This window comes from Doryrhamphus excisus, linkage group LG7 (genome assembly GCF_037039965.1).
Source record: "Doryrhamphus excisus strain RoL-2023G ecotype Guam linkage group LG7, RoL_Dexc_Guam_v1.1, whole genome shotgun sequence".
Classification (NCBI taxonomy): Eukaryota; Metazoa; Chordata; class Actinopteri; order Syngnathiformes; family Syngnathidae; genus Doryrhamphus; species Doryrhamphus excisus.
Window position 1 is genome coordinate 11667985 of NC_136363.1, and position 26496 is coordinate 11694480.

The 26496-nt window shown below is 43.5% G+C and overlaps 1 protein-coding gene across 2 annotated transcripts in view; it reads right to left on the reverse strand.

Moving 5' to 3' along the window:
* Positions 1–26496, reverse strand: part of pvrl2l (PVR cell adhesion molecule related 2 like) — a 137034-nt gene that overhangs the window by 28859 nt on the left and 81679 nt on the right. Inside the window, exon 7 of one of the 2 annotated variants that reach the window (XM_058047572.2) lies at positions 21045–26223. The exons of the other annotated variant lie outside the window; for it this stretch is intronic. Coding sequence (XP_057903555.2) covers positions 25634–26223 — 590 coding nt within the window. The 3' untranslated portion in view covers positions 21045–25633. Of the gene's footprint in view, positions 1–21044; positions 26224–26496 lie in introns of those variants that run through there. 2 annotated transcript variants of the gene reach the window in all.

Sequence of the window (26496 nt, forward strand, 5' to 3'; positions counted from 1 at the left end):
GAGTGTGAATGGTTGTTTGTCTATATGTGCCCTGTGATTGGCTGGCCACCAGTCCAGGGTGTACCCCGCCTCTCGCCCGAAGACAGCTGGGATAGGCTCCAGCACCGCCGCGACCCTCGTGAGGAAAAGGGGTAGAAAAAAATGAATGAATGAAAGTCAAAATATCAAAAGAAAAAGTTGTCATTTTACGAGGAAAAATAAAATTTTAGTCAGAATACTACAAGGTCTTTGAATGCATCTTCGTATACTTTATGCTTGAAAAGGCTTCAGTTAGGCACAAAAAATATGCCAAAGTGCAGATTTTTGGACCGAATCAACAACAAAACAGTATGATTTATTCCTGAATATATTTCGGAAAATCCTGACGGAGTGAAGCTGTCAAATCTGTGAGGGACGCCCGTATGGCCGAGCATCAGATGGTGTAGCTCATCAAGTCTGATTTTGGTGGCCACAAATAAATCACACTGCAATAAAAGCACACACACACTACAGCTTTGTGCACAGGTGTGTTTGTTAGTGATACTACTGGTACACACACACACACACAATGATGCATGTTGCCACGGCGATAAGCAAGCTCACACTCAAATCCCTCCAACGTGGACCCTGAGATTACGGCTAGCAGTCCTAAACACATAAAACAATCAAATGAGCAATAAAATGAAACCAAACTATCTTGTTGCACCGCCGCTCGGCCCCAGGAGACCACCCAAAAGCATGCACACACACACACACGCACACACAGCAGAGTGATGTAAATAACGCAGGGCAGCAACCGCAATCATCTCAGTGTCGCTATAAGTGCAAGGCCCGGGCGCAACGCCAATGACCCGAAGAAGCGGATGGCAAGACGAGATCGAGCCTGACACGCGCACACACACACACACACACACACACACACACGAGAGTCACACACATATGTTGACATTCGCACACAGACACACAAAGGTCAGCGGTGCAATTCTTTGCTGACACAGTCAATGCTGCGCTGATCACCGGAGACACGGATGGGCCTGACCACTTGTAATTTGCTCTGACCTTTTGCAGCGGCCGCCCAATCGCCAGCCAGCCCGCAGGCCTGTGGGCCTTCGCGCCGCCGCTGCTGCAGCCGCCGTGCCGGGCGAAAAACAAAACAACACACACACAGAAAAAAAAAATGGGGGAAGTGTGGTTGTAATAAAGTTCTGCAGTACGTACAAAGCTCACAGCACCAGAGGAGCGGATCAGGCAGCATGCGTGGACATGAACTCATCATAAGAGAACGGGGGGGGGGTCAAAGGTTGCAGAATGGATTCATTCCTGTAGGATTGTGGTTATATACTGCTGCATTCAGACACTTCTGTTAAAACGAGTACTTCTCAGTAGGATGCAGTAGTAGTGTGATGGAAGCGTATTAGCATGTAGCCCCTCCTCGCCAAGCATTTGGTCCAACGTCCTTCCTCTTAAAGCAGGGGTCTCAAACACACGGCCCGCAGGCCAAATGTGGCCCGCAGGACACTAGTTTGAGGCCCCCGCCTTGATGTGAAAGTTTAATGTTAGTGCGGCCCGCGCAAGTTTGATATGGATGCTGTATGGTATCATGTACCCAGAAAAAATTATTACATTTGATTAATGTTCATGTTAAAGGTTAAATAACTGTTAATAGTTATCCTCCCTATCCGTGTGGAAGTGGTAAGTTTTTGGCTATTTAAGTTTAAAGGAAATAACTTGAAGGCTACCGTTTAGGTCGCTAGCTCTCTAGTTTGCGAGTTAGCATGTGTCTCAAGACCCTGCAGTTGCGCAATATGTTGTAAATAAAAAGAGTATAAATGTGACTATAGTCGTGTTTTGTCATGTCTACAGGGCTCTAATAATGCTTTGTTCATTTTAATATGAAAAAAATAATTTGTCTACCCACCAACTATATGTGGTTTCTTAATTTTTAATTATTTGCCGTTTTATTATTATTATATTTATTTATTACTGATTGATTTTATTTATTCTTGATCTTATTTTGTGTAGAAAAATAAAAATTAAGATATTTGAGAACAGTGGAATGTTTTATCAGAGCTTTTCTTGTAAAAAATCGGAACCAAAGCAAAGTTTATTCATTTTTCTGTTTTTAATAAATGCGTTTTTTTTTTTTTTGGAAAACCTGATGCGGCCCAGCCTCGCCCAGACCCTAGCTCCAGTGGCCCCCAGGTAAATTGAGTTTGAGACCCCTGTCTTAAAGTCAATGTTTGTTTACAAGTCATCTTAGGTGACGTTACGGAAAGCCATTAATGTTACAGGAAGCAAAGAAAAAGATTTGCACAAAAGCCGTTTTGGCATAAAGGGGACGTTTAATGCAGACAATAACATATACACATCCCATAATAGTTGTGTAATCTCTTTGCAAAAGCAGGGAATACAATATTAGCCTCAATGAGGTGACAACGGCGTGATGGACAGGAAGGATCCAGCAGGTCAAACCCGACCCGGCGGCTGATTAAACTTTGCAGCATCCAAATGAGCCTCATTACAATAAAACACACCACCAAGGAGGCCGTGGAGGTCAACCTCTTCATCCTCTGTGGATGGAAATCAGTAAAGCTCCCACAATCTCGAGCACGTCCTCATCAGTAGGGGGGCAGCGCTCTCTGTCGCCTCCATTCACATCCACAGTGCAAGAACACCCAGCTGACACAAATTTCAAGCATTGACCTGAAAACCATATACACCAAGAACCCTGTTGACTTTCACACACATGTTGTTCCATTGAAATAACATTAAAGAGGAAACACGACCTTTACTGGATTCAACTTGTAGCACAAATACACAATAACCAGCGAGACACCGTATCAGCAGAATCATCTAGAGGGATCTTGGCGTGGAGGGGATGGGGTCTAAACTATAAAACGGGGGTCCAAAAGGCGCATGGAACCCGGTTTTGTTAATTCTAGTGAAATGCATATGGGACTCTGGCATGGCAGCACTGTCACTGCCCCATTAGTGCCCTGCCTGTCGATATGCAAGCTCACACTCAAATCCCTCCAACGTGGACCCTGATATTACGGCTAGCAGTCCTAAACACATAAAACGATCAAATGAGCAATGAAATGAAATCAAACTATGCACCGCCGATTGGCCCCAGGAGGCAACCCAAAAGCACGCACACACATACACACACAGAAGAGTGATGTAAATAACACAGGGCAGCAACCACAATCATCTCAGTGTCGCTATAAGTGCAAGGCCCGGGCACAACGAGACACAACCTTTACTGGATTCAACTTGTAGCACAAAAACACAATAACCAGCGAGACCCCGTATCAGCAGAATCGTCGAAGGGGATCTCGGCGTGGAGGGAATGGGGTCTAAACTATAAAACGGGGGTCCAATAGGCACATGGAACCGGGTTTTGTTAATTCTAGTGCAGGCATCTCAAACTCAATTTACTTGGGGGCCACTGGAACTAGGGTCTGGGCGAGACTGGGCCGCATCAGGTTTTCCGAAAAAACCCCCCAAAAAAACGCATTTATTAAAAACAAAAAAATGAATAAACTTTGCTTTGGTTCCGATTTTCTACAATAAAAGCTGATAAAACATTCCACTGTTCTCAAATATCTTAATTTTTATTTTTCTGCACAAAATAAAATGAAAAATAAATGAACAAATCAAGAATAAAGAAAATCAATCAATCAGTAATAAATAAATATAATAATAATAACAAAACGGCAAATAATAAAAACTTAAGAAACCACATATAGTTGGTGGGTAGACAAATAATTTTTTTCAGATTAAAATGAACAAAGCATTATTAGAGCCCTGTAGACATGACAAAACACGACTATAGTCACATTTATACTCTTTTTATTTACAACATATTGCGCAACTGCAGGGTCTTGAGACACATGCTAACTCGCAAACTAGAGAGCTAGCGACCTAAACAGTAGCCTCCAAGTTATTTCCTTTAAATTTAAAAAAGCCAAAAACTTACCATTTCCACACGGATAGGGAGGATAACTATTAACAGTTATTTAACCTTTAACATGAACATTAATCAAACGTAATCATTTTTTCTGGGTACATGATACCATACAGCATCCATATCAAACTTGCGTGGGCCGCACTAACATTAAACTTTCATATCAAGGCGGGGGCCTCAAGCTAGTGTCCTGTGGACCACATTTGGCCCGTGGGCTGTTTGAGACCCCTGATCTATATTATGTCTTATTCATGTCTATTTATGTATTATGTCTATTGTATTTGGTAACTGGAGCGACGATAGGGGTGCTATATCACATCTAGACATCTCTAATGATGTTGAAAGGTGCATATTTCAAAGGTGATAAACAGGTTTTCTGTGCCGTACCTACAAAAATATTCAATTCCTAAATAAGCAATCCTACTTTGCCTCAAGCTGTGGTCCCATTGTGTTTTCCAGTACAAACCGTTCAGCATTCAGGGCCTCCTTTCATTCCTAAATGTGTTTCCCGTCCTGATTAAACTTTCATATCAAGGCGGGGGCCTCAAACTAGTGTCCGCGTGTTTGAGACCCCTGTTCTAGTGGAATGCATATGGGACTCTGGCATGGCAGCACTGTCACTGTCACTCACACACTATAAAATCAGACGCTATGATGCTACGATGGAAGGAGCTGTACAGTATTGAGGTCAGCATGGTGTGGTGTGTGTGTGTGTAACAGGTGAGTTTCTGTATTGATGAAGAAGAAAGCCCCATTAGTGCCCTGCCTGTCGAGAAGAAGAGTAGCCCCTCCATGCTGCACACTGATGTACATCTGCATGTGTGTGTGTGTGTGTGTGTGTGCACCAAAGATAGATGACAGGAGATAACAGGAAAAGGCGTGTGTGAGAGCTGACACAAAATTGGAAGCAAATAAGAGCAGAGCACGAAAGAGCCTTTTTAAACACACGGCAGCAGCACCGCATTACCACGCTACTGATGCACACACACACACGCAATTTGTCCGCTATAATGGAACAGACACACTAATCAGGCCATTACCCACAAGGTATTGCGTCAGGGCCGGATGGCTGCCTCCACCTTTCACCCCGTGTGCATCACACACTGGTGTCATACACACACACACACACACACACACAGATCCGGATGTCTGGTTCTGCTCTTGTTTCCCGAGGAAGCACTTTTCCATCCTCACCTTTCTGCTTTGTCATGTACAATACCGATTATCTCTGCTTCTTAATACACCTCATACACATCCGAACTGCCCGAGAATAAGATGTAAAAAAAAAAAAAAAAAAAAAACAAGAATAAGAAGATGTAGCAAGAAGAATCAGGGATCAGACTTCTTTTGGTTTTATTGTTGGAGAAACCACACGCTGACGTCACACACTATAAATAGTCACATGACCGATGCGGGCAATGGAGTTCCATGATTGCAAGTTTCACTTGAACGGTCCTGATCGAAAAGACACTGATGTCATTATTGATCCGGTTTATCGCTCCACTTGTCCATCGACGGCCTCCAGCCACACGCTGGGAGTCTTCGTGTTCGTGTTCACGTGAGAAGGTGGCAGCACACGAAGACACACTTTACTTACTTAACAGCTCCGACATCAACCAGGAAGTAAGATAAAAGACGGGAATGAGGAATGAGCGTCCCGTATCACTCACACTGTGTGTGTGTGTGTGGGTGGCAGGAAATGAAATTGTCAACGCCACGGCCCAACCAGGAAGTCTGCCGTCTTCTCGCATATTATCCGCCCACAAAACAAACTCCGCTGTCTGCGCCATGACAGCGAGCGCTTTGTGAGGATTCCCTTTGAGCGCTGATCCATCGCATCCCGAAGAGAACAGGAGCACAGCGGCTACGTCGGTTGGCAGCTTTATTGATCTGGATTTTTTTTTTGCCGCAGCTTTTATCGCCGCGTGACGTCACCAAAACACACGCCCCCCCTCCCCACCCTCCAAGATCAATAGCTTCGTTTTACGGTCTCGGCCCAGATCCTGGTGTCATGCTGACATCCGGCGGCATTCCTGCCGAGCCGCTCTCGATTTCTTTTACCTGCTGAGGCGCCTCCTCGTGTCTGGCAACACTGAAGAAGAACCCGTGTGGACGGCGACCCAACCCAGGCTTATTTATGCCATATTAAGTTGACAGAAAGACTTTTTGGTAATAAATAAGCACGGGATGCATGATAATACCTTATTAATAATAAGCAAAATATGGTTCTGCCTATGGCCTATTATTAGTGAAAAAAAATCATATTTCTGCACATTTGACCTATTTTATCCCCCCTCCTCTTTCTATCAAAGATGTTGAGTATTTACTGATTTTTTATATAAAAACAAAAAAAAAATCATAAAACTATTTTTAAATCATTGGCATAGTTGCCCCTATTTGTACATGTGTTTATGTGCTATGTTTGATTTGAATTATGTATAAAAAAAATGTTTTTTTCTTATGTTAAAATCTGTACACCTGTTAAATGAATGTTATTGCCCTTCGACAGGTGATACTTAGAGGTTATCACATGGTTTGTCTGGTATCAGGCCAGGTATCATGCCCCCAAGTGTCAGTATCAGCCCGAGACCGAAGGTATCCCCGATGGTATGTCCATCGATGGGTGCAGGCAACCAATCCGGGGACTTAGGGGGCGACCTGTTTTTATAGGTTATCACATGTTTTGTCTGGTATCAGGCCAGGTATCATGCCCCCAAGTGTCAGTATCAGCTGATACTGGCACGCGGGGGCATGATACTGGGTGATCTTATTATCACATACTACAGTATTAATTGTCCCTGTACCCTAGAAAGCGCCCATGAATGATACGGGAAAAGGCCAAAATGATACTGTGTCAAAGCCCAGGGCAGTGATACTGATAAAATATAGAGTTTAACCATGTCCAGTATCAGCCCCCGTAGCTGTCCACTCAGAGCGCGCTGCTCCGGTATCGTGCCCGTGAAACAACCAATCAGAGAACAGCGCACGAGCGTGAACACACAGCGTTTTGTTTTGCTGCCGTCTGTGCTCTGTCAACATGTCAGCGGTTGACACTCCCGGCGAAAGACAAATAGGGAAAATAGCAAACAGAATATTAGAAATGGAACGTTTTATCACCATTAATGAGGAGGACACTCTTGAAATGATCGAAAAAACTAAAAATGCAAACACAAGTCGGAAAACCAAGGGCGACCTCCAGCTTTTTTCTGAATGGCTCATCAACTGCAAGAACGAAAGTATTCCCCCGCCTGAGTTAGACAAATACTTGTCTATGTTTATTTTATCAATCAGAAAAGAAAATGGGGATGAATACAAGCCTGATTCTCTCAAATCAAAATTCAACTCTCTGGCACGTTACATGATGGAAAAACAAAAGCTAAACTACCATGAAGGCAAACAGTTCAGACACAGCCATGACGTGTTGAATGCCAAATACATGTAATAAAATGAAACAAAATGGTCTTTTGATTAAATAGTACGTGATAATAAGATCATGATTAAATAGTATGTGATAATAAGATCATCACATGGTTTGTCTGGTATCAGGCCAGGTATCATGCCCCCAAGTGTCAGTGTCAGCCCGAGACCGAATAAAAACAGGTCGCCCCCTAAGTCCCTGGATTGGTCGCCTGCACCCATCGGGGACATACATACGTATGTGTGTAGGGCGGAGATGGGTAATAATATTACATTAATAATTACAATAATATTACATTAATAATATGTCTGATGAAGGTCAAATGGACCTTGGAGAGTCTGTTATGTCTTATTTATGTGCAATATGTTTTATTTTGGTCTATATGTGCCCTGTGATTGGCTGGCCACCAGCCCAGGGTGTACCCCGCCTCTCGCCCGAAGACAGCTGGGATAGGCTTCAGTGCCCCCCACGACCCTCGTGAGGATAAGCGGTAGAAAATGAATGAATGTTTTATTTTGGCAGCACGGTGATCGAGTGGTTAGCGCGCAGACCTCACAGCGAGGAGACCAGGGTTCAATTCCACCCTCGGCCATCTCTGTGTGGAGTTTGCATGTTCTCCCCGTGCATGCGTGGGTTTTCTCCGGGTACTCTGGTTTCCTCCCACATTCCAAAAACATGCTAGGTTAATTGGCCACTCCAAATTGTCCATAGGTATGAATGTGAGTGTGAATGGTTGTTTGTCTATATGTGCCCTGTGACTGGCTGGCCACCAGTCCAGGGTGTACCCCACCTCTCGCCCGAAGACAGCTGGCATAGGCTCCAGCACCCTCTGCGACCCTCGTGAGGAAAAAGCGGTAGAAAATGAATGAATGTCTTATTTTCTCTTATTATGTCTACTATATCGGTTAACAGTAGTGTACATGTGACTATAGGGGTGTTAGTTCATGACTAGAAGGCTCTAATAATGTATTTAGAATGTGGTTCTCAGGCTCTCACTGGGGAAATATTCCATTTATGAATAAGGAATCCTACTCTGAGGATATTCACTTATCACTTATCATCGCCATAAATGAGGGAGTGCTGTTCCCTGAACTGGCTCATATTAGCAAACTGCATCCAACGTAGCCACAATTCAGCACACATTTTTTTTACATGCAGACAACAATAGCAAAGGCATCTAAATGAAGAATGAAAGGGTTTAAGAGAACAATGAAGGTCACTTTAAGCATCAAAGATGACGTCTTTATAATTTGCTAGGAGTTATTCCTTGAATTCAGTTGGATTTTTTACCTTCTTCAGCAAAATGCTAGCACTTGCCACTTTCTTTGACTCCATGGTGGCTTATTTTGCATGCGTGATCAATAGGAAGAGCAGACTTGTGGCGTAACGATGTTAGTTAGCAAAGAACGACGGGCGCCAGAGTCGATATTTCCATGCTAACACGACAAGACGCTCACGAGTAAACGTCAACAAGGCAACAGTTATGTGTCATATTTTCTATAAACAAATAAATATGCTGAGGTTCCACTAAAGCAAGGGTGTGCAAACTACGGCCCGGGGGCCACATGTGGCCTAACCAAGCATTTGAATCCGGCCCGCCAGTATTTCAACTTTTAACATACCAGCTGGCAACATGACTTGCAAGTCAGATTAAAAAAAAAAAAATTATTCAATTTTATAATTTGATGCGGTCTGATGTTTAAAGTGCTCCTGAAAAAAGGGACGTGAGAACATACAGCTGATAGTATAACACTTTTACAGATAAAATTAATTAATTAACTAATTTAATGCAGAATGTTAGAATTAGAAGCGTAAAATAGTGTGTGTTAAATATATTTTTTGCCCCCCCCCGGGCCAACGCAGCCCACGATTAAAAAAGTTTGCCCACCTCTGCATTAAAAAGCAAAAGAGCTGAACCTCAGGTACTTTTATTGCAAATGAGGATCCGAAATCAGAGAACGTCAACATCTAGTGAGCAGAAGGCTTCGGAGGGGTTTAAAAGGTGCACTTGATTTATTGTCCTCGATGCTCGGATGATTCATGTTGTTTGCTTGACGGTACATAAGCAGCCGGTCTTGGAATTATCTTTAATGGCCACCCAGTGTAAGTACACATTTATTCCCTCACGCGTCAACAAGTGTCATTGTACCCGTGCGTTCTTACACACACACACACACACACACGCGCACCGCTCGTCTATGAGAGGCGACAGTGGCGCTGCTTATCGCTTTCTCCAGGGACCCGCACAGTCAGGAGTGAGTAAGCGAGTGGCCGTCCAATCCCGAGGCAACGCCATTATCTCGCCAGTCCACAGACGTAGACAGAGACAGAAAGCACCGGTCAGTGTGTCACCGACCCCAACCACACACACACGTACAATCTTTGCATCATGAAAATATACACATCTTAGTGTATGAATGTAACTTTCCCGGGCCGCAGTTTGGACCCCCCTCCCCTGACGAGCATCACAAAGAGTCAACAAGGCTTGTCGCGGAGTTCAGCACATCAGCTGACAGCGCAGGTTAGAGGTACATCGCCCCGTGGGAAAGAGGAAGATTGACACCCCCATTTTAGTTGAGGTGAGTGTGAACTCACCCACACAGCCGACCAGCCAGTCATCCAGCGTGTGATTGACTCCAGTTGACGCTGACAGGAGGCCGGTCTATCTCCTGGCCCCGTGTGCCCCTTCCTGCTTTATCAGGACGGGAAACACATTTAGGAATGAAAGGAGGCCCTGAATGCTGAACGGTTTGTACTGGAAAACACAATGGGACCACAGCTTGAGGCAAAGTAGGATTCCTTATTTAGGAATTGAATATTTTTGTAGGTACGGCACAGAAAATCTGTTTACCGCCTTCTAAATATGCACCTTTCAACATCATTAGAGATGTCTAGATGTGATATAGCACCCCTATAGTCGCTCCAGTTACCAAATACAATAGACATAATACATAAATAGACATGAATAAGACATCATATAGATAATATAGGATACTACATACCCCGTCCTTGAACACATCTTCTTGAGCACATCATGCCTTATATTTGTAAATCTGTTCATTCGGCCATTTTTATGCTGAGCAATATTTAATTTGGCAATGAATGGAATATTTTCAACCTGTTTACAACCATCTATACACATCATCTATACACATTATTAGAGCCCCCGAGAAATGACATAACACCCCTATAGTCATGTTACATTCATATCACCTAATGAAATAGACTTAATAACAGAAAATAAGCCATACAGACATAAATAAGACATAAGAGACTAGCACCTTAGCACTGGGAGAGTTGCGGTGGCTGTTGTCTCATTGATGTAACATTACTGACACCCTGTGGACAATGTGGAATACTACACGTCTTTCAACGTGCTTTCTGATCTAAATCGGGGTCTCAAACTCAATTTACTTGGGGGCCACTGGAGCTCGGGTCTGGGTGAACGCATTTATTAAAAACAAAAAAATTTTAAAAACTTTGCTTTGGTTCCAATTTTCTACAATAAAAGCTCTGATAAAACATTCCTCTGTTCTCAAATATCTTTGAGAAATCTTTTTAAAAATATCTTTTTATTTTTCTACACAAAATAAGATGAAAAATGAATAAACAAATCAAGAATAAAGAAAATCAATCAATCAGTAATAAATAAATAAATATAATAATAAAACGGCAAATAATAAAAACTTAAGAAACCACATATAGTTGGTGGGTAGACAAATTATTTTTTCAGATTAAAATGAACAAAGCATTATTAGAGCCCTGTAGACATGACAAAACACGACTATAGTCACATTTATACTCTTTTTATTTACAACACATTGCGCAACTGCAGGGTCTTGAGACACATGCTAACTCGCAAACTAGAGAGCTAGCGACCTAAACGGTAGCCTTCAAGTTATTTCCTTTAAACTTAAATAGCCAAAAACTTACCACTTCCACACGGATAAGGAGGATAATTATTAACAGTTATTTAACCTTTAACATGAACATTAATCAAATGAAATGTAATAATTTTTTCTGGGTACATGATACCATACAGCATCCATATCAAACTTGCGCGGGCCGCACTAACATTAAACTTTCATATCAAGGCGGGGGCCTCAAACTAGTGTCCTGCGGGCCACATTTGGCCCGCGGGCCGCGTGTTTGAGACCCCTGGTCTAAATTGTGTTTTCATTCATTTAGCCAATTTCATGCTTCATTTAGACAAAGAAATATGTAATATTTGCTTAAATGTGCAATTTTTTGGAGTAATAATGGCTAATCTAATTTCCACAAAGTAGGATTCCTTATTTATAACTGGAATATTTCCATACTTAGGATAGAAATATATATACCTCTATACCTAAAATAACATCCCTATAGTCCCCTTTACACTCCTATGTAACATGGTAGACATAGAAAATAAGATACAGTATAAGACACTTATACTGTAAAAATGTGTGTCAAAATGCATATTTTATGCTAGTGTTCAACCACCACACAACATGATTCCTGAATGAATATATTTGGAAACCCGTGGCAGACTGAAGCATGCCTGTGCATTGCTGCATTGCTGCTGTGGTTGTTATTCTTGTGAGCAGAAAGTCCCAGACCGGGCCGGCCGGGCCGACCCGACAGCACACAATCACAACTTTTGGGCCAAGTGAGGTTTAAAGTGATTTGGAATGGAAGCCCAACTAAACGCTCGGCTGCACAGCACAAACCTCCCCAAAGCACAAAGTTTGCTCCCTCTCGCCGTCTTCCAGTTTTCTATTTTCCATGCTCCCTCACCCCCCCCCACCCCCACCCCTACCCGCCATCTCACCTTCACATCCAATTTCCACTTGTTTACTTTGTTTGCCACTCACACCAGCCGATTGCTTTTATTGTAGAGCCTTTTAACAAGCAGCCCCCAACACACACACACACACACACAAGTACCTGTAATAATAACAACAATAATAGTAATAAGGGAGGAAGAATATGACACCAAAAAGTAAAGAGAATGAATGAAAAGAGCGGAGGCGCCCATCAAGGCGCTCTAGAAATTTGCATATCTCTGATTAACTTCACTCCGAGCCTCCTTCACCAGGCGGAGTCTTTCCTACCCACTAGCATTAGCATTACTCTTTATATAAACATACGTATATATTGTTCATATATAGTACATATAAGTACCTATACTGTGGAATATATCAATACAGTGACATTCTCATCATATCTAGCATGATAATATTCTATAGCAAATATTATAGTCATACAATTAGGACTATATAAAACATCTAACATCTAAGTACATATACATTTTATAATACGTTATATAAATATATCCAATATATGATGAACATCAAATGAATATAATAATTATTATTAGCATAATAAATACATACATTATAAAAATCAATTTATGATGGAATATACTATATAATATATAAATACATAAATAAATATGACATTAATATAACTTTATTGATAAAAAAAAATATATTTGATATATCTATAATGATATATAATATGTAATATATATTATTTAACAACAGAAATATAGAACATATAAAGAAATATATTGTTAGCATCATAAATATATAAATAAATATATAATAAGTATAAAATATATAAATATATTATATATATAAAAATATAAGTATAAATAAAAATATAATATATAAATGTATAAAATATATAATATATAAAATTTCTAAATAACAATATAAATAAAATATATATAATATACAAGTATAAAATATCTAAATATATAACATATATGAATAAATATATAACATATATGAATAAATATATAAAATATATAAATAAAATGCACTTTGCTGAAAATATATATATATATAAATATATATATATTATCTTATATATCTTTATATATTATATTTTATCTTAAATATCTAATGAAAATAAAAATATTAAATTAATATAATTAACATAAAATATATAAACTATAAATATAGGTAATGAAGAAATATGTAATATATTATATAAATATAATCAATACTACTTGATATTAATCAATATTAGTATAATTATTAAAACAAGAAATACTACATTTATAAATAAATATAAATTTGAAAAAATATATATATTTATATATTTTTTTATTTATATATAATTGTAATGTTAAGACAAAGAAGAAAATATTATGTGAATAAAATCCCAATGTTATGGAAAGAATTGACACAAGCTAGTAAGTCGACATATTTATAAAAAATGGAAGCCAGCAGGGATGTGTTGAGTGGAAGCGGCGTGCCAGTCTGCCAGTGTTTACATTGCATGAGACCAGAGGCAGGTATGAATTATAAATCCGCTCGTTTAAAAAACTGATAGTCACCGCACCCCGGCTGAATCCCGTCGGAGCGAGTTTGCGGGTAGTACGAAAGTAGGACAGATGCGGCGTTTGATGCGGATCGTCTTGCTCTGCTTGCCTCCTCTCCTCCATGCTGCTTGTTGGGTTTGTTTTTTTTGCGAGGAGTCGAGCAGCAAGCCAGCGTGTTAGGCGCTGGTCCATTTGGCAGAGACGACGACGTTTATTAATTGAAAAGTTTTTCAATTATCCCTAACTGCTCACTTTTAGCCCAGCCGCAAAGAGAGAGCGAGAGAGAAACCGGGATGGGGAGGGAAAAGATGGCTGAAGGTACTGTTTGCTTTTAGTCCCTTCTAATTGGCGCCGCGAAGGACGACTGGATTGGTTCAGATTTGGGTTGACCCTTGCCCTACACCAGGGGTCTCAAACACGCGGCCCGCAGGCCAAATGTGGCCCGCAGGACACGAGTTTGAGGCCCCCGCCTTCTTGATATGAAAGTTTAATGTTAGTGCGGCCCGCACAAGTTTGATATGGATGCTGGATGGTATCATGTACCCAGAAAAAATTATTACGTTTGATTAATGTTCATGTTAAAGGTTAAATAACTGTTAATAGTTATCCTCCCTATCCGTGTGGAAGTGGTAAGTTTTTGGCTATTTAAGTTTAAAGGAAATAACTTGAAGGCTACCGTTTAGGTCGCTAGCTCTCTAGTTTGCAAGTTAGCATGTGTCTCAAGACCCTGCAGTTGCGCAATATGTTGTAAATAAAAAGAGTATAATTGTGACTATAGTCGTGTTTTGTCATGTCTACAGGGCTCTAATAATGCTTTGTTCATTTTAATCTGAAAAAAATAATTTGTCTACCCACCAACTATATGTGGTTTCTTAAATTTTTATTATTTGCAATTTTATTATTATTATTATATTTATTTATTGCTGATTGATTGATTTTCTTTTTTCTTGATCTTATTTTGTGTAGAAAAATAAAAATTAAGATATTTGAGAACAGTGGAATGTTTTATCAGAGATTTTCTTGTAGAAAATCGGAACCAAAGCAAAGTTTATTCATTTTTCTGTTTTTAATAAATGCGTTTTTGTTTTTTTTTGGAAAACCTAATGTGGCCCAGCCTCGCCCAGACCCTAGCTCCAGTGGCCCCCAGGTAAATTGAGTTTGAGACCCCTGCCCTACACAGACCAAATCAATATGGCGCTAACACAAACAGTGGTATGGTTACATAAAGTTACCAAAGTATATACTGGAGATAGCCGATTTTATACTAAAGAATAAATACATGGGGAATATGGGGGGGGGGAAGAGGTCTCCAAATTTTCATTTTCCACCTTCAGTCAAAATGCAGCGGCAGTAGACGGTGGCGAGGAGCGGCTAAAGCCTTCAAAGTCGGACTTGATTGGAATTCCGCTTGTCACGGCGCCTCAAGAGCAGCCTGTGAAAGGTGAGCTGACAGCAGTTTAATGGGGAGTCAACCCAACGCAACACGACTGTCAAGTTGCAGGGAAAAAAAAATCATAAACGTCAAGTATTCACGCTGTCTGGGTGTCTTTAGAGAAAAAAAAAAAAGGTCCTGTCTGGTATTGATGTCACAGCCGTTTGGTGTCGAGCGGCGAGGCTACAAGGGCGGCGGTGTTCCGCTTACATGTCGCGACACAAAGTGGCAAAAAAATGTGTTTAAAAATACAAATGAACTTCCTTTTGTTGTTTTCGTGTGAAGCTACGTTCACAGACAGTCCCGTTATAATGTGTTAACGGGTGCCAGATCTGTCTCTTGTATGAGAAAGACTGGGATCCCATTAGATTATGCATCAAAAGACACACACAAAAAAGACATTTCTCCATAACACACTGGTGGCACGTTTGATCCCCTACACAAAATCTGGTTAGTTAACGCCGTGCCCTGAAAGAACACGTGTAAACAAGTTGGCATTCTCGCCTTCTTGTCACACCAACAGCAACCGTCGGGCATTCTAAAGTAAGCTGGGCTAATCCTGCCGTCGGGGGCAAAGGAATGAATTTCACTTCTGCGCCCCCAAACCTGACAGATACAACTTACACACACACACACACAAAGGCCTAATGTAACCTTAACATGGTCTTCAAGCTACGGGACCGGGAGCTAAAGTGGTAAAGAGGTGTCAAGTATGTGTCAACTGGGGGGTCGACAAAAACCCACCAAGTGTAAACAATCAGCAGCTTCCATTCATTCATTCATTTTCTACCGCTTATCCTCACAAGGGTCAAATGGGTGCTGGAGCCTATCCCAGCTGTCTTTGATCAAGAGGCGGGGTACACCCAGGAAGGGTGGCCAGCCAATCACAGGGCACATATAGTAGACAAACAACCATTCACACTCACATTCATACCTGTGGACAATCTGGATTCGCCAATTAACCTAGCATGTTTTTGGAATGTGGGAGGAAACCGGAGTACCCGGAGAAAACCCACGCATGCACGAGGAGAACATGCAAACTCCACACAGAAATGGCCGAGGGTGGAATTGAACTCGGGTCTCCTAGTGGTGAGGTCTGCGCGCTAACCACTCGACCCAGCAGCTTCCAAAACATAGCAAAATTTTTGTCCTATAGAGGATCTTTGACTGCCGCTTTTTTAGACAAAACCCTCATGTCATATAGAGGATCTTTGACCAGCGTTTTTGCAGGACATTCCTAAAAACAGCGGAACGCTCCTGTCATGTAAAGCCTTTCTGACTTTTGCAGCAGATTCCTAAAAACAACACAAGCATTTCTTTCATGTTGAGGATCATTGGCAAGTGTTTTTGTAGTTTTTGGAGTGAATTCCTAAAAACAGAAGGATGCTTCTCATTTGGAGGAACTTTCTCCAAAAGCAGATTCCTAAAAACAGCAGAGCCCCTGTAATAGAAAGGATTTCTGACTAGTATTTTTTTAGCACATTCCGAAAAACAGCAGATGGCTTGTCATGAAGAGGATCGTTGACTAGGGGTTTTAATAGCAGATTCCCTAAAACTGCAAAATTTTTGTTATATAAAGTTTCTATGACTAATGCTTTGGTAGCAGACTCCTAAAAACAGCAGAGTGCTGGTCATGTAGAGGATCTTTCACAAGCGCTTTTGTAGCAAATTCCTAAAAACATCAGTGTTCCCGTCATATAGAGGATCTTTGGCTAGCGCTGCCATGTCGCGTGGGCAATGCTAATTGTTAGAAGAATTGTTAGAAGAGTGTTGCTGTTATCTGTTATGTAGAGGGTCTTTGACGAGTGCTTCCCATCATATGGAGGATCTTTGACTAGCGTTTTTGCCGCAGATTCCTCAAAACATCAGTGTTCCTGTCATATAGAGGATCTTTGGCTAGCCTTTTTTACAGCAGATTCCTAAAAACATCAGTGTTCTCGTCATATAGAGCATCTTTGGCTAGCCTTTTTGCAACAGATTCCTAAAAACATCAGTGTTCCCATCACACAGAGGATCTTTGACGAGCATTTTTGCAGCAGATTCCTAAAATCATCAGTGTTCCCGTCATATGGAGGATCTTTGACTAGCCTTTTTGCAAGAGATTCCAAAAACATCTGTGTTCCCGTCATATAGAGGATCTTTGGCTAGCGTTTTTGCAGCAGATTCCTAAAAACATCTTTGTTCTTGTCATACAGAGGATCTTTGACTAGTCTTTTTGCAAGAGATTCCTAAGAACATCAGTGTTCCCGTCATATAGAGGATCTTTGGCTAGTGTTTTTGCAGCAGATTCCTAAAAACATCTGTGTTCTCGTCATATAGAGGATCTTTGGCTAGCATTTTTGCAGCAGATTCCTAAAAACATCAATGTTCCCATCACATAGAGGATCTTTGACTAGTGTTTTTGCAGCAAATTCCTAAAAACATCAGTGTTCCCGTCATATAGAGGATCTTTGGCTAACGTTTTTGCAGCAGATTCCTAAAAACATCAGTTTTCCCGTCATATAGAGGATCTTTGGCTAGCGTTTTTGCAGCAGAATGCTAAAAACATCTTTGTTCTTGTCATGTAGAGGATATTTGGCTAGCCTTTTTGCAAGAGATTCCTAAAAACATCAGTGTTCCCTTTATATAGAGGATCTTTGGCTAGCGCTTTTGCAGCAGATTCCTAAAAACATCAGTGTTCCCGTCATATAGACGATCTTTGGCTAGCTTTTTTGCAGCAGATTCCTAAAAACATCAGTGTTCTCGGGTTATAGAGCATATTTGGCTAGCCAGTGTTCCCATCAGTGTTCCCATCATATAGAGGATCTTTGACTAGCGTTTTTGCAGCAGATTCCTAAAAACATCAGTGTTCGCGTCATATAGAGGATCTTTGGCTAGCGTTTTTGCAAGAAATTACTAAAAACATCAATGTTCCCATCACATAGAGGATCTTTGACTAGCGTTTTTGCAGCAAATTCCTAAAAACATCAGTTTTCCCGTCATATAGAGGATCTTTGGCTAGCGTTTTTGCAGCAGAATGCTAAAAACATCTTTGTTCTTGTCATATAGAGGATCTTTGGCTAGCCTTTTTGCAAGAGATTCCTAAAAACATAAGTGTCCCATCACATAGAGGATCTTTGACTAGCGTTTTTGCAGCAAATTCCTAAAAACATCAGCGTTCCCGTCATATAGAGGATCTTTGGCTAGCGCTGCCATCGCGTCGGCAATGCTAATTGTTCGAAGAAGTGACGAGGAGAAAAGGAAGTTGGCGGAGTTGGCCGTCGTCAGCACATCTCTGATCTCAAAAAGAAAAAATGTTGTTTATTCCTGTTGCCGTGCTGCGTTCCCGACTAAACCCTACCGCAGGGGAGGATCACCCAACACAGTTCAAGAATTCCACAAAAAAACAAACAAACCCGCTGACGGATAAGAAATGTGATTTTTTTTGTTGTTGTTTTCTTTGTCGGAAAACAATTATTTCCGTCTCAAGTCCAAGATGCTGCCACAGATCCCGCTGTACAAGGATCCAGTCAGGGGATAATGGTCGCTGGCGGAGCAGAGCACGTCCTTGCTTGGTAATCGTTGGAATGTGATGCTCCTCTCGCCTCCTCTGAGCTTAGAAGATGCTTCGACTTGAGCCTGGACGTTTGAAAAGAAGTCTTGTTTTGTCCGCTTCCTGACACGGAAAGGTCTCAAAAGCTTTCAAACAGCAAGTTGGAAATAAAGTACAGCATGACCGACGAGAGTGTTGGGAAGTAGAGCGCACACGGAGCCGGGCTGGAAGTCGCTGGAAGACAGCAAGTTGAGCCGCACCATCCGTCGGCATCTCATCTGGCCCGACAGAAGCCGGGCTTTCTCGGGATTAACCACAAAAGCCCAGCTCAATAACTAATAGGCCTCTTCCGCCTCCCTCCTTCTCCTCCTCTCTCCGTAGCACCGAGATAATTCCCGACTCTTTCATGCCTTCTGCTGAATAAAACATGTCCAGAACAGCTTGTGCTGAGGCCAATAGGAAGAGCGGGATGGAACTCGAGAGTCCCGGGAGAAAACGCTCGACAATTGCTCACAATGGGAACGATCTGTCGCCAATATGTCGCCGCCTTTTCTCCCTAATTGGTCCGCTTGAAAAGGACAGTCACTTGTTGTCGGGCGGAGGCCAACCGTTTACCAACCCACCGCTCACGACTGTTGGATTCTAAGGGCTTAGGATCGCTCGCTACTAGACTCTTCTGGTGATCAGAGAGGACGTTTCCACTCTTGTGCGACTAGATAGGACTAAAGCTGTCCTATCTAGTCTTTTAGCATGAACCAGAGAGACAAGAGGTGTCCTATCTAATCAGTCATAGGCTGTAGCAATGTCCTACCTAGTCTTTTAGCATGAACCAGATAGACCTAGAGCTGTCCTACCTAGTCTTTTAGCATGAACCAGATAGACCTAGAGCTGTACTACCTAGTCTTTTAGCATGAACCAGATAGACAAGAGGTGTCCTATCTAATGAGTCATAGGCTATAGAGCTGTCCTCTACGACAACCAGGAAAAGAATGACCCGCACGAACAAGAATATTCCAGAAAGGGAAGAGGAGAGATGTCCTCCATTGTTGTTCACGGTGTGATCTTCTTCATTCCACTGATTGGCGCCTCCCACTGTGCGGCTACGATGTCACGCTAAATAAGATGATGAACCCGCCCACACGTAAGACACATCCTCCAAAGCATAGGGAGGTCTGAGATGGTTCATGGATTAGTGGTATCTTCACACCTCCATCTTCTATTCTTTAGCTGCTTATTCTTCTCCCTCGGCGGCGTTGATATGAAATTCTCCAGATGGAGCGCCAAGCGACCACCCTCACTGATGCCGCTGCCCCCGCGCTCGCCCCGTGACAGCCAAGCGACGCCCTCGCAGTGGCGAGGACTTGGCAGGGGTGCTGTTGTGCAAGCATGTGTGGCAGGGATGTTTGTCCATCAGGTTGCTTTAAGGCAGGGGTGTCCAATGTGCTGCATGGGGGCCTTTTTCAGGTCCCAGCTTCTTTTGGAAAAATAAAATGAATTCATTATCAATAATTTGCCATCTGTAGCGAAACCAGCTTGTGATTTTATTTCAAACCTTGGCACAGCTTCTTTTTATATAGAGGATCTTTGACTCGTGCTCGATTCCTAAAACAGCCAAACTGTTATATAGAGACCCCATGACTAGCGCTTTTTTTTTAGCAGATTGCTAAAAACAGCAGTGCTTCTGTCATGCAGAATCTTTGACTAGTGGTTCCGCATCAGATTCCTAAAACCAGCACAGCCCTCGTGTCACAGAGACCTAGAGCTGTCCTACCTGGTCTTTGAGCATGAACCAGATAGACCTAGTGCTGTCCTACCTGGTCTTTTAGCATGAACCAGATAGACCTAGAGCTGTCCTACCTGGTCTTTGAGCATGAACCAGATAGACCCAGTGCTGTCCTACCTGGTCTTTAAGCATGAACCAGATAGACCTAGTGCTGTCCTGCCTGGTCTTTGAGCATGAACCAGATAGACCCAGTGCGGTCCTACCTGGTCTTTTAGCATGAACCAGATAGACCTAGTGCTGTCCTACCTGGTCTTTTAGCATGAACCAGATAAACCTAGAGCTGTCCTACCTGGTCTTTTAGCATGAACCAGATAGACCTAGAGCTGTCCTACCTGGTCTTTTAGCATGAACCAGATAGACCCAGTGCTGTCCTACCTGGTCTTTTAGCATGAACCAGATAGACCTAGTGCTGTCCTGCCTGGTCTTTGAGCATGAACCAGATAGACCCAGTGCTGTCCTACCTGGTCTTTTAGCATGAACCAGATAGACCTAGTGCTGTCCTACCTGGTCTTTTAGCGTGAACCAGATAAACCTAGAGCTGTCCTACCTGGTCTTTTAGCATGAACCAGATAGACCTAGAGCTGTCCTACCTGGTCTTTTAGCATGAACCAGATAGACCTAGTGCTGTCCTACCTGGTCTTTTAGCACGAACCAGATAGACCTAGAGCTGTCCTACCTGGTCTTTGAGCATGAACTGACTTAAAAGATGGGACAGCTCTAGAGCTATATGATTCATGCTCAAAGACCAAGGAGACCAGGACAGCACCAGTCTCTAGAGCTGTCCTACCTGCAGAATCATTGACTAGTGGTTCCGCATCAGATTCCTAAAAGCAGCACAGCCCTCGTGTCATAGAGAGGATCTTTGATAAGCTCTCTTGTCCAGCAGTAAGGTTGTCCTAATTTAACTTTATTCCTGACTAAGTTTGTCATATTCTGAATTGGACCGATGGAATGGTGCGACCTGCTGCTCAGAAGACCCCCATCCAGGAGCAGGTGCCACGTGGTGCGTCGTGGGTAATCACAACACAGCTCAGCTTCATTAATTACCACAGTCTTTTATTAAAATGAGTTGTGAAAAAAAGAAAAAAGAAACAGAGAAAAAGTTGCGTGGGATCTCGCAAAGGGCGCCTGCACGCTGCAAAGGCTCTGGCGCTAATTAGGCAGTAAAGTCCTGATCCCCGTCGACTCCTTGGAACTCGGGAGCGCGGGAATGCACCAGAGAGAAGTGCTGAGGCGTGCAGCAGTCTAACAAAAGGTGCTAGAAGGAGATGAAACCGCAGCCTCCGTCAGGGATTTTTATTTATAGTGTGAAAGATCCTCCAAACAGTATTAAGAAAAGTCCTTTTTTCTCTCACTCTCCATTTTGGGGCGAGCGAGGCAGCGTGAACGCGCCCTTTTGGAGATGATGGCAGCGATACAACAAACACGATCACATGACGACGGCGTCTTTTTTTTTTTTATTCACACCACTTTGCCAAGCCGCTACAAGCTGCCAGTTATGAGGAAGGCGGCGGAACGTTCCGGATGAAACGGCCGACAGAAGATGTTCAGAGACAATCAAGACCCGGCAAAACGCAGACGCAAAAGCTGCTAATGGCTTCCCTTGTACGACAAGATCAGCCTTCTTTTCACACTCGCACAGATACTCCTTTTTGATCAGAAAGTCTTCTCGGAGGCGAGAACACGTCCCCCACCTTTGCAGGTTTGTCCTCACAGATCCAAAAATACCAGCGAGCAGACGACACCACGGACTAGCGTAGCACTAAATGAAGCAAAGCCACTTTATTGGGAAAATACTCACACAGCCCTTATTTATTTATTTAGTTATTTATCCACTTCGGAGTCCAACAAACCAAACACGGCACGGAACTCAGCACTTTTCACGTTCTCTCCGCTGCAAAAAAATACGTGATGCAAATGAAGCGGCAGATGAAGGCGGCGTGGGTGTCAAAGAAGCTGCGACTTTTCACTTTCGGTACGTGCGACGTCTGCAACTGGCGGATCAACCTAGCGACAGGCCTCATTCGTACGTTCTGAAGAAGGTTCTACTGAGTGCGTTCACACTTGTACTCCAGTAATCTGATCCCGATTATCCATCCATGCCTTTTATTCCGCTTAGCCAAGTCCGGGCAGCGGGGGAAGACTTCAAGGCTTCAAGGTCTGGGGCCTCCTCCGGTTTGGGCATGCCCGGAACTTCTCACCAGGGAGGCGTCCAGGAGACTAAATGCCCAATTATTTCTTAGGACCGCTCCAGTCTTTTAGCATGAACCAGATAGACCTAGAGCTGTCCTACCTAGTCTTTTAGCATGAACCAGATAGACCTTGAGCTGTCCTACCTAGTCTTTTAGCATGAACCAGATAGACCTAGAGCTGTCCTACCTAGTCTTTGAGCATGGTCAGCATGAACCAGCTAGACATTGACCTGTCCTACCTAGTCTTTTAGCATGAACCAGATAGACCTAGAGCTGTCCTACCTGGTCTTTTAGCATGAACCAAATAGACCTAGAGCTGTCCTGCCTCGTCTTTTAGCATGAACCAGACAGACCTAGAGCTGTCCTGCCTGGTATTTTATCATGAACCAGATAAACCTACAGCTGTCCTACCTGGTATTTTATCATGAACCAGATAGACCTACAGCTGTCCTACCTGGTCTTTTAGCATGAACCAGATAGACCTTGAGCTGTCCTACCTAGTCTTTTAGCATGAACCAGATAGACCTAGAGCTGTCCTGCCTGGTATTTTATCATGAACCAGCTAGACCAAGGGCTGTCCTACCTAGTCTTTTAGCATGAACCAGATAGAGGAACTCATTTTGGTCTCTTGTATCTGCCTTCTTGCTCATTGGGTCACTCCCCAAAACACATGACCATAAGTGAGGGGAGGAACATCGATAAACGCATAGGTCAAGAGTTTTGCCTTCCGGCTTCAGGTACAACCTTGGTACCTTGGTACAGCCTTGTCTCAGTGGTAAACAACACCCTCAGATACCTGACCGCCAACCCAATCCGCCCTTCACCAACTGAGAACCATTGCCTCCAATTTGAAGATGCTGAGTCTCTAGGCGCCCCAACAAGGTGAGTCCAGACACCCGACGGACGGAACTCATTTTGGTCGCTTCTACCTCTGATCTTTTGGTCTCAACCCAAACCTTGTGACCATCGGTGAAGGTAGGAACATTGATCCATCCGTAAATCAAGAGCCTTCCAACTCTGCTCTCTCTTCACCACGTCCATGCTCCAGCGTTCCCTCACTGGGGAACAAGACTCCAAGACTTGAACTCCTTCACCTGGAGGCCAAGACCTACCTCCCAACCCAAAGGGTTCTATCCACCCTTGACGGTCACTTCAGTGCCTTTCGGTTAGCATTCCCGTTTGTGGACCAACTAAATCTCACATAAGCAGACCACTAATTGAATTTTTACCAGCTAAGATGGAAGGAAGAAGAAGTTACATAAGTTCCTGTGTTTCACACACAGACCAAGATTTTCACCTTTTAACTGAACAAAACACGACAAGTGTGAACGCACCCTCAGAGTGGAAGCTGGGCATCGGTGCCAGATGGTCCAAGTTAATTACCATCATATAAATGTCCCCACTGAAGGACGAGTGGGTGGGGGTCATGATGGGACAGGGTGAAGCCGGTATCTGATCTCCAACAGGAATCCAACGGTGGATTCACGGCTAGTGTGCCTGAAACGGGATACTTCAAATGGGATCAGCGCACTTCAGTACGTACATGGTGTACTTCGTTTCTGAGTACGCATGACTTTTTACAGCGTAGTGCAATTCAGCGAAGGTGAACTGCAACCACAAGACGCCGCGTTATCGCCAACATTTGGATCGCCTGATAAAATATCTGCCAATTTTTCAGAAATTTGTTTTTAAATGCAAAAAAATGTCAAAATATTGCGAAAAATTCAGAATGTAGCAAATTTAATTTAATAAAAAAATTTAATTCAAATGTAAAAATTAAATTAAAAAAATTTCATTTATTAAAAACGGGAAAAAAAATAATAAAGAAACTGTCTTCAATGCTTCTGCTTCTGCTATATCCTACACTTTTTCCGTGTTTTGATCCCAGTCATGCATGATGAGATAAAATGCAAAACAGGTGAGCTCGTTAGCTCGCGTGTGGGCGGGGCAAAATCGTGTCAATCGTTGTGTCCGGTGTGCACACAACTTTGAGCTGCTATTTCTGGGTTCATGAAACCATATGGCATTCATATCAAACTCTCATGGGCCGCACTAACATTAAACTTTCATATAAAGACGGGGGCCTCAAAACTTGTGTCCCACGTGCCACATTTGGCCCACGGGCCGCGAGTTTGAGACCCCTGGTATACACCAGTGTGCGCTAATTGTCATTGTAAAAAGACAAAGCACATGTTGGGGAAACGCTCCAATTGAGACTAAAAATATTGAAAAAATGATGACGATACAACTGTAATTAAAATCCTAATCCAAAGAAGACAAAAATTGTAATCGCTGAGTCGTGCCGGCGTCCCAAAGTATGTAAGTACTCCGTTTGTAGGATTTGTTGGGACAAATCCCAGAAGAGAAAAATAGGAATGAAAGCGGCAATCTTCTTGAAAGGATGCGTGAGCGAAGGAGGATTTAGGGGAGGAGGACGCTGAATGAGGTCCATTCCGTAGGATATGAAACAAAGCCAATGATTGGCTTGTTCTATAAATAGCAGCTATGGATGTGCGGCCATTGTGTAAACAAGGCATGAGATGGAGATGGAAGCCATAGATCAGCATGCATGAAGAGGAAGAGGAGGCGGGAGGATGAAAATCATATATATTTCTATTTATACCCATCCTACGTGTCATTAGCGACCCAATGGGGAATTCTCTTTCCCTAGCGAGATCAACACGACGGCTACACAACAACAACGGACAACAACGACGACGACAACATCTACGACAACAGCAACGCCATTAACACCACAGCGGCCGCACGTTATCACGTAAGCGACTCTCGCTACATCAGCGGGAAGTCGGTGAAGCGCCGCCATGAGAAGCCAAGAAACTACAGTCACATGACCACTCGCGAAGCTGAAGGAAGAAGAACACGACGGTGACAAGCGGCGCCGAGGTCCATGGTTTTTGATGCGTCATGGGCGGTCACGGTCAGCCATGTTTCCTTCCGATCCGAGCGTCACACGGCGCTCTCACCGGGTTCATAGGTCGACCAACTTGATCTTTCCCGAATCAGACGTAGATGGCAGTCCGGGAAATTACGGAGCCGTCCCTCTGAGACTCCATGTCATCATCCAGGTACATGTCCTCCTCGCCGCCACGGCCCCTGTGGATGTGATACGCCGGCGGTAGGGCATTCCCATCGTAGCACTCCTCCTCCTCCTCCGTGCTGTCGTCAAACTTCCTCCTCTCGGCGTCGTCCAGCTCGCCGCTGAGAAGGATGTCGTGGGCGGAGAGCGTGGCGCCGGCGTGGTGGCGGTGGAGGCGGAGGTGGTGGAAGTCGTTGGCCTTTTCCGTCAGAGTCCCGGCATTGTCGCAGCCCTCGCGGTACGTGTACGCCGGCCCGTTGTTGTTGCCGCCGCCGCCGTTCTTGCCCTCACCGCCGAACAGCAGACGGGCCTTGTTGCCATAATCGGCACCGTTGCCGCTGCTGCCGCCGCCGCCCGTTCCCGCCGCCGAGTCCCCGGCAAAGGCGCGGTTACCCCGGCGGCGGCCTCGAGTCAGCAGCACGCCGACCAGCGCCACTACCAAGAGCAGGGCCAGGAGAGAGCCAATCACGGCGCCCGCCACTACGCCGGCGCTGGACGGGTCCTCCAAGGCTTCTGCAGAGAGGATGGAGGGGTTGGAAGGAAGGATGGAGAAACGGGTGGAGGAGAAGACACAGGAAGTTGGTGGCTGCGGTTAAGGAAGTGGCGCCTGCTGTCTTCTATGTGTGCGGTCATGGCTGGGATCAGGCTGACAAGTACTTTAACTTCTAGTACTACTTCAGCAGGTACTTCACGTTGGTGTGAGCCAAGTTTGCCCCCAAACACAACGCCACTTGTTTGGCCTTCAACACACACACGCACGCACACACACACACACACACACACACA